Genomic DNA, 9888 nt, shown 5'->3' with positions numbered 1-9888 from the left:
GAACGCCACCAAGAGTTGTCGATGGCGTTATAGGTGTTGAAGGCACGACTTCGTCATCTATATCGAGAATGACGTTGGTTCGTTTCCTCGATGTAGTTGTGGACCGTCTCTCCAATTTTTCATTCCATTTTGGGCTATCATTGAAGAGGACCCAACAATGCTTAAATTGAAAGTGTGTGTTATGAGCCAACATATATGTTGTTTTTGCCTTGGCCAACCGATCTTGGATCGTTGTGCCACTTCTTGTGGTCCTCCCCAAAGAGGAGATAATTCCCGCCCACAGGTTGCAAGCTTTTTGGATGTGTCCAAATCGAGTGGATACTGAATTCTTGCTTCTCTTGTTGTTTTCGCCAACTCTCTCTCAAAATTTCTTTGATATTCTCTCCCAATAATGTGTGACTTGTTGCTCCGCATCAACAATTAAATCTTCATTAACATATATCCACGCTTTGCAAAAAGCCTCGTCTTCTTGAATTGAAAAATTGGCGGACCTTGTAGATTTCTTTCCTTTTGATGTGGTTGCATGTTCATTTGGATCCATTTTTGTACTTGGAGTAGTGATTGTTGTAGTTGGAGTAGATAGAAATTTTATGAGAATTGGGAGCAAATGGTGAGAGAGTTGTGTGAAATAGTTGCTATAAATTTACAATTTCAGAAAAACTAGCCGTTGGGATGTCTGGACTAGACAGACGGCAAAGTTTCTGCCGTCCGTTATAACTTGACATACGGACGGCAGAGTTTCAGCCGTCCGTCTCCCGAACTTAACAACTGCTAAAAAGTGTGATTGGAATGGTTTTTGGAGTTTGGGTTGCCAAATTTGGCTGGGGTGCTAAAAGGCCTATGTGGCACCTTTTAGCAGCCCATTATAGCAGCCCTCTATTGGACTTGCTCTGAGATGTGAAGCATGAGAAATGCTAGGATTGCAAGCAGGCTGCAGGTGGCACACTTGTGAAACCACCTCACAAAAAAACAGTCAAAAGTAAAAACACACAACTGTCCTACTTGAATTTTTACAACCAAGTTAATGCTAAAATCTAAAGAGAAAAAGTTGTGTGTTTAGTGAGGTGACGAAGTGTATGGAACTCACTAGCCAGTGCGCTGTCTGGGTAACATCTAACTAAACTGCTACCAAAATTTGTTCTATTGTCTTAATTGGATGCCGCCCTATTAATTCTCAACATCTTGAACATAATTGTCATATCTGAAATGGTGTACTAGATAAGAGATGAAGAGCAATGCCGCTGCCTAGATATAAATACACAAAGGACACTGTCAATACTCTATACACAAGTACAAATAAACTCAATTCCCGCCCCTTAACTCTCTTTTCCATTTTTGGTTTTTTCTTTCCTCTCTCCTATAGTACTTTTGGACTTGAGAGCATGGCTTTGTCCCTTCCTCTGAAACTCATTTCACAAGTGTCCTCAGAGCTCTCTAGCTTAATTTGCTCGTCACTCACAGTCTTTGTGAACCAATATTTCTTTGGTTTTTTCGTCTTTAATTGTGTTGTTTAATTTGAAATTTGTATGTCTAAATCTAGTTTTGTGATTCTTTGAAAGACAACCTCGATCAATCAATAATGATCTGTAAAATAAAACTAAACCAACTTTATTTCAACTCAGTGATCCATTACATTTGTACATATAAAAACGTCCACATAACCGCCTTTCTATGCAGGACTCCCTACTGTGCATGCATAATTGTTTTGATGCCATCACATTTTAAGTACTCATCAAGCCTGCGGAAGAACAACAAAGCGATACTTTTAGCGCAATAATTAAATACATTTCTTAGTGCTAAACATTTTTAAGATAAAAAACAATGTAGGAGATAATATTTTTGGCTGATCAGGACTAGCTTCGATCGATACCTTTGCCTTTGCCTTTTGCATTGCTGCTAACCATTGGCTCATAATCTGGGAGGGGAATGAGGCCAGCCTCAATCTTCTTGATGTCTTCTACGAGGATCTCATAATGCTTCTTTATGTCCTCCACGGATTTTCCTCCACCGATGACCCTAGCAACATGGTACCACCTATCCGGAGTGTTTTGGTCATACATGGCTATAGCATGTTCAAACAATTTGTTTTGCTTGAAAGTCCAAGTTGAACTAGACATGGAGCCAGATGCCATTTCTAATACAGAGGTTTTGAGTTTGAAGTGGGAATTTTGCAATGTAGGAAGAAGGGAAAGTGTAGATGGAGATTCTACTAAACCATGCGGTATGATGGAAGATATCAGCAAAGAGCAGACCGTTGCTCATTATATAGAGGAGTGAGGGTGGTAGAGTGGTGCCAGTTGGCGAATGAAGTGTGCACTATTGTAGAATCATTAGTGACACATCACACATCCCCTTCAACCCACAAGAAGGATATGGAATCCAATCCAATTTTTCTCTTTTTCCTGACTTTCTTTACATATTTATTTCTTATTATTTTTTCTTTCATTATCAGTTACGGAGTAGGTTTAGGACGAGTAATTATTAACGATTTGACAGTGCCTGGAATATCCCCTACAACAACCCGCGGCCCCCTAAAGAGACTCGGACTTGAGACCTCCTCCAATGTGTGGTGCTTTTTGCCTCATCTAGGAGTGCGTTTCTGCTCTTGTTTGGTCCTTCTCTTGGTGTGTCTCATATATGTGATGTGGCAAGAATAAGGGCATTACCACTCAAAAACATTGATCCAATGACCGTACTAAATGCTCACGAGCAACCAGAGCCCAATTTCCTCTTGTAGAGAGTGTTGTCAAGCTGTATAGAGAGAATAAACTTGAATTCTCTTTGGGCTTTTCCCCAGATGGGGGAGTTATATACGTCATAGAGATTGGAGTGTTGTTACTTTAATTTGATACCAACAAAACTCCAAGACCTCTAGCTGGCTTGCTGAGACCGGACAATAATATTTAATGGATCTGTTTGAGGTCAACAGGTATTCTCTTTTGTGTGCCAGGAACCATATGCTCCATGGATCTATTGTTGGATCTTGTCAGCTCGTATTTTTCAGCCACTTATGTGTGTCATACCATAAATTTCATAAATCTTTTGAACTCTGAACTTCAGCAGTGAAGAAAATTTTGATAAGATCAACAAGGCAATTAGCCAGATATTCCCAGTCTTAAGGCAACGCGAATGTGCGTCCGGAGACTAGGCACCCACGCAAGTCTCGCTAGGCTAGACTCCAACTTTGGAACTCGTTGGCAGTGTGTGCAGTGGTGCACTTAGGCACACAAATTATAAGTCAACAATAAGCTCGTGTGATGAGCTGATGTTGAACCATATACAATGCTTCTTATCTGGTTATCAATGTAATTCAAGTGTGACAAAGTGAAGCGTATAAAGACAAGGAAATCCAGAAAACTTTTGTTTGTATTATCTTTTACTGTTCCTTTGAATAAGGTTTGATGAGGCCAAAAATTATGTACTAGCATTAATCAGGTTGTTCTTTGTTTCAGAACCTAGATAATTTAATACCCTTGGACCAGGCAAAATCTATTAAAAAGCAGGGTTTTAATTAATCAGCAAATTAATAATTATTAATTTATCCAAATATTTATAAATTTTCAAAGTTTTTTCTAGAAATATTTTATATGGTATTAAAGATCATATTATATTCTCTCCATATATATTTTATTATACTTTAAGAATTTGTTCTCTTATGTTTTGATGTTTTAAGAAATAGCTATGTATCGAAGTGATCTTACATGATCCTGGTCATTTATATTATTTTTTCTAACATGTACAAGGAAATACTTATTAAGGTGATATTATATATGACCACATGATTAGAGATGAGATCCAGCTTGACTTTAATTTCACCACAAGACAAGCAACATTGGACTCAAATTTTAAGAAAGCATAATATTTTGCCTCATTTGTATTTTTTATTAATTTATATAATAAATGGGCTCTACTAAATTCCAGGGGTTGTTTTGAAATCTATTATCTTATAAATTTAGCAAAATTATTAATTAAGTCCACTGGCGGGACTAGCAAATTTTATTATTTAAACGCCATAATTAATTTATCGCGTCGAGGTTCTACTGTACTTCATTTTGAATAACATGGTGGGTAATACGGTTCTAGTAAATATTTAGCTCAACCCTGACAGCATCAGTGCAACTTTGTTTTCCTGAAAGCTTTTCTCAACAAGAAAACATTGATGTTTTGTGTGCGTGCATTCAATATGACTGGATATGGAGTTATGGACCCTCGTTAGTTATAAAGCAGGAGACTGGTTCAAATAAGTGTGATCTGATCAAGTTTGTGTAAGGCCGTAAATGGTTTCATCTCTATCTAACAGAATGCTAATGGAGTAAAATCTTCCTAGCTAATGGATCAATGCCGCATTGATTTCATAAGTAAATTAAATATAGCCAGTTATTTAGCTACGACTATGTTTATAATTATGAGATCTGGTAATGGCAATGAACTTCAATTCGCCTCAACTCCAAGTTCCAGTAATCCGTAAATTGCTTATGGGGAGACGAAACTTCCCGTTACTATCGCTTCCAACATCATATAGTTGCATGCAGGAAGCTGATCATCCTGATGAATATGACCCCGGCCTGCAACTGTGCAAGGAATATGTACTGAAAGTGGTCCTTCTTTGTTTTTTTTTAAAAAAAGTGGTCCTTGAGAGGCACATATATATATATATATACCGATTTTGTTTAATCCTTATCGTCTTATGTCCGTTTCGGAAAATCAATGTCTTTGGATTCCTGCTTTGCCAACGTTTCTTTCATTGGAGATCCTTGCTAGCTTACAAGTTGGAGGGATTGAATCAATTTAATCCAAATGCCCTGTTGTGTTGATAGATAGATAGTATGGATGGAAATTCTGTAGATTCAAATATCATTGCTTTCATTTCATCGGTCTTAAGTGGATTTTCTTGTTTATGTCCCCAGAAAGCTAGGAAAACTTTAGCTTTGTAGAGGTTGAAAAGTCCTATCAGAATATGGGAACCATATTCGCAGGAAAAGTGTGTGAATGTTAGTTGCCTTTATTAAAGGAATATTTAAGGGAGTGACAATAGAAATGTTTCTAGTGAGCCAAGGCTAGTTTCAGAAAAGTAGGGAGGGATTTTATATAATTAATTGAATGTACATCCTGAATGGTACGGCATGCAGAATCATATAACCTCCCCATAGCAAACCATGTGCATGAGAAGGTATTTGGACCATGAATACACTTGAATACTAGTGTTGCTGGAATGTAGGATGCAATGACCGGGAAGAAAAGGGTTCACCAGAAGTATCTGTATCATTCCATGAATCCACTTCTATTTGGGCCAACAAACTGGCTACCAAGTGTCTATATCTCTACGTCGACAGTAGCTTCAGTTGTTCTTTTTGAGCCCTCGTCCATAATAGGATGGAACATGGATTCTCTCAAATTGTCTCTGTCGTTTATATAATGCCATTTTGAACATTGATTCTCTTATATTGTCACTGTTATATAGTGTTCCTTCTTTATTTGGTTACCAATAAAGGCAACGTTGTTGTCTCAGCATTTGCTTGTAAAGTTACCAGAAAGGTAGAACAGTGATGTTCTTCTACCTCTACCAAACATTTAAAAGGGTACTGAATCCTTTTCTAATTGAATTTTCTGTTTTCCGAAGCAATATGGTTACTATTTTGAGTACTGAGTCAATTTCAGCTATCACCAGGAGAAGTTCAATCCTGGAACGAATATTTAGCCTTCGACTCGCTCTATGGTGATAGCTGACTGCCATACCTTCTCTTGGATTGCTACGAATCTTTCAGGATTGTTTGTCGCGTATAGCTCACTATCTTGTATGGACATTGACATATCTTCTCGAGTTTCAGTCGTGGAGCTTAATTAAACGCAAAAAGTAAGCATTATCTTTTAAACAGTTCAATGACTAATTCATACAAATTTCCACATTGATGATAATCTAAATCTAAACACGGGGCATTACTTAAACTAATAAAAAGTTTGACAATCTAAATCTAAACACGGGGCCACTAAAACTAAGTATTGTCATTGAATTGGTTAGGATGTTTGAAGTTATAAGTTACCCTACATTCAAGTTACCTAATCCAGTCTCAGTTTAACAAACCAGCCAAGCATAAGCGTAGAGTTCCTCGATCTCCTCTCTTTTTTCAGACTACTGAGGGTGTCTGAATCTGTTTAGCATCCAACATTCAAGCTACGTACCCAAGTATCAACTTAACAAACCAGTTAAGCATGAGTCCTGTTCAGACATATAGCTTACATTGGGCATTTGCCTTGCATAGTAATAGATAAAATTCGATCTGGAGCTTTTCCGCTCATCGCCAATGGGCTTTGAGCTGGATGCTCCAAATCAAAGATGCCAGTATGCCACTATAACAGGGTATGCTGTGTTTGGCCCAACGGCCATGTATTCCTTGTCGCGCAATAGAATTACTCCACGCTCAAGTTATTCCCTTGCACCATATGATACACGAATGGGTGGATACCCTATTGAGCGCCAAGCTGTATTGAGCTGGATATTCCAAGTTGTAGGCAGACAATTAGAATGGGACATCACCCTCAGACTTTGACCAAACCAAAATCTGTTTCAGGAGGAAGGTCGAAACTCGAAACAGAGGCATCGATGCAATACCAAATTCATGAAACACATGCCTTACAGATGATGTAGCTTCTAGTATAGTTCACTGGTATTCCTAATTTTGGGACAAGGTGGAAGTAGTTGATTAAGTTGATGCGGGGCGACAAATCTGACATTCTTAATGCTTGGGACAAGATGGAAATAGAGGATTATGCTGATGGAGATGCTGACTTTAACTAAACGTTGACAGCCTAACGGGGACAACATTCCTTAACTGTGTGGATAATGCTTAGATTATACGAATAAAGTCTAGAAATATATATATATAGGGGCAGGCTACCTTCACATCTTATTTTGACACCTTATATCTTGCAGGTTAGGTAACCTTGCACATGAGCCCATTGGTTCAATGGTTGTGCACTAGGGCAAATCCCGACCACCTCCCCCCAACCCACCCACCCCCACCTTCTCTCTTGGGGATGTTGAGGGATTGAGACGACTAGGTAGAGTCGCCTATCTATGAATAACTAAACCCTATGGGGCTGCGGTAATAGGCTTCTGGCACGATTTCTGCAGAGCGGATTATGGCCCATGGTCAATTACCATTACGGGTTGTTCGGGCCAGGTAGATGATGATATCGCCACTAAAGTAGGCCATAAAAAATCAAGTGATCCTATGTCACTCTTAGCTGGGTTTACTGGCAAAATAAGGTCGTGGAAGACTGGGAAGAATGACCAATAGGGGGGGAAGAGGGGGAAATAGAAGCCTACTTGAAAGTATACCAAGAACAAAGGAAAATTATTTGAAAAATACCAAGGCCATCATCTCCACCAAAAACTAGCCATTAACACATTGTATATGATCACTCCGGGTAGGGGTGCCAAACTACACTCTCTTTTTTTTGGATAAACGTTGCCAAACTATACTCACTAACTGTAGGACTGAAAATATGGGATGGAAGTCATGAAACTGAAGAAATAATTTTCCGCAGCGCAGGAAATGTTCTTCACATTCTTGCTCAGCCATGTTGGCAGTCATGGAAACAAGGTCTTACCTGAATGTTCACAAAGCTGTGGAATCTGCTTTTGATAGCAATCGTCCATTTTTTCTCTCTAGGAAAAGAAAATGATCAAAGACATGGTATTACTCCAGCTCAAGTGCTTAACCGTGGTTACCAAAGAGTAAAGTTAAATTGTGATGGCTCGATGAGCAAGGATGGAGTAGGATATGGAGGTATGGGCCGTGATGAATATGGAAATGTTCTGTTTGCATTTACAAGTGGAGGATCAGTTAGATCCATCCTCTATCAAGAGCTAAAGGCAATTGAACAAGGATTGGTAATATGTACTGGGATGAACGTCAGAGAAGTCATTGTAGCATCTGATTCATTGCATGCTATTTAAATTCTGTCAGAAGCTGAGAGTACGCCATGGAGTTGTTGGGATATAGTAGCTGCTATTCGTATGCATGCTTCAAGACTTGTGGAGGTAAAGTTCATCCCAGGGACGGCTGGCCCTAGGCTAGCTCTTTAATGGGGGCCTTTGTAAAACCTTAAAAAGTTGGCAAAAAATGATATGGGCAGATTGTATATGATTTATAACAAATTTTAAAAGATCCATAATATTAAATAGTGTCTGGTCTAGTGGTATTGATATTAAAAGTATGTCCAATCCATCTCAGGTATTGGGGGCTTTTTTAATGGGCTATGTCGAGGGGGCCTAGGCAGCTGCCTATGGTGCCTACCCCTCATAGGAGGCCCTGGTTTATCCATGTGTTTAGAGAGGTTAACAGAGTAGCAGACCACCTAGCGAAATTATCTATTTCCTCTAATGAAAATGTATGCTCATGCTTTATACCTCCTCTTAGTAGTGACCCTGCTACTATTGTTGAGGAAGACTTATATTAACCTATTCTAGATTCTAATACGGATAGAGGTCAGCCGAACCTCTCAACGTTTCAAAAAAATAATAATAAAAAAAAAAGTGCTTAACAGCTACAACATAACAACAATACATAGACCAAGGTTATGGAACAGGCCCTCTACGAAGGGTTATCACAGCAACGCAGGAACAACACACAGGAGATTCGAAGTTCCAGCAAAAAGTTACAAAAAGGATCAAACGAGACTAATCATTGTAGTCTGACCCTATTATGCACGACTTCTAGTAACTTGACACAATTCAAATTACATAATATACATGAGGACCGAACGAAATAAAAACTTAAACATCAACTTCAAGTTACTTACGAACATATATGTATGAACATTTCCACGACAGAGAAAAAATAGAGGTCGGTTCTGTGGGTGCAAATGTGCAATATACTTATATACTGACATAGAAAAAGAGACACGATAAATTTCACTAAGAATCACTGAATCAGTCCCAAAAACGATTACCTTGATTACCAGGCTACCAGCTTCCCAAGCTTCCTCAACACCCGCTTCCTCAACACCTTTAACCGCTGTGCCTCAGACCTCAGTTTCCTGACATTCCTCGTTCGCTGACCGTGCAGTAGGTTAGTCCACTTTGACAATCTTCCATAATTTTCATGACATTTGGCTTTAGTCAACGACTGGTCATTTCGATATGTATTTGGCAGTTATTTCGTTTCGACAGCCTGAACAAACGAATTATTACACAGTATTTCAGAAAACCCACGATATTTTATACCATAACCTGAATTAAGCCGTGAATCAGTGATGATATCTATTATGAACATGAACAATAGTTAAGGCCCCAAGGGGGTTTAGCGTCAAGCTATTCCAGATTTCCAGTCTTCAAATAGGGGCTTGGATCAAGAAGTCCATATTAGTGCCACCAATTATGGATTTGGTGAATCAGCATGCACAATATGATGTTAGTGATGAATTTGAATTAGGTTAGTCTAAATGGATATGATCAAGTACATGATTTTGAAGGGGTACCTGTGATTAATTTTCAAACTATCGTATCAATGGTATTATGTTTCTACTTTTAGTAAACATGGTATTATTTTTCTGAAAAAGTGCAATTAGGAATCTAGCTGCAGAAGTCTACATAGATTTGGTCTGATTACTATAAGCACAACTTTTCAGTGCAATATTCCTTTTGTCCCTAATGAATTTCTGTGCATTATTCCTTCCGTCCTTCGTACTGTGAGTGTCACAGTGATACAGTCTGCAGATACTACTATCTAGTTATTGCTATGCCTAGATTTGGTTCTACAACTGACTTTACAGATCATCATTAAAAGTACGCACCGTTAAATATTTTGCTAAATTTGTTGAGCACAGAAACAGATTTAACCCGCAGAGTATTCATCACAATGGTGGATTGCAAATGAGACAAAA

The 9888-nt window shown here is 38.6% G+C and overlaps 1 protein-coding gene across 1 annotated transcript; it reads right to left on the bottom strand.

Annotated features, from left to right (window-relative positions):
• Window positions 1-1585: 1585 nt before the first annotated feature.
• On the bottom strand, window positions 1586-3424 carry LOC147514763 (protein RADIALIS-like 3). The gene is made up of 2 exons (XM_086585076.1): window positions 1871-3424; window positions 1586-1738 (listed from the first exon to the last, which is right to left on the bottom strand). The coding sequence occupies exons 1-2, from the start codon at window positions 2130-2132 to the stop codon at window positions 1722-1724; spliced, it is 279 nt and encodes a 92-aa protein (XP_086441202.1). The 5' UTR covers window positions 2133-3424; the 3' UTR covers window positions 1586-1721.
• Window positions 3425-9888: the final 6464 nt, after the last annotated feature.

Source organism: Coptis chinensis, chromosome 2 (assembly GCF_015680905.1).
Source record: "Coptis chinensis isolate HL-2020 chromosome 2, ASM1568090v1, whole genome shotgun sequence".
Lineage (NCBI taxonomy): Eukaryota > Viridiplantae > Streptophyta > Magnoliopsida > Ranunculales > Ranunculaceae > Coptis > Coptis chinensis.
This window is presented reverse-complemented; position numbering and strand designations above follow the sequence as displayed.

Bases quoted from the DNA above. Each gene is read 5' to 3' on its own strand.
- LOC147514763 (XM_086585076.1), bottom strand. From the start codon at position 2,132: ATGGCATCTGGCTCCATGTCTAGTTCAACTTGGACTTTCAAGCAAAAC.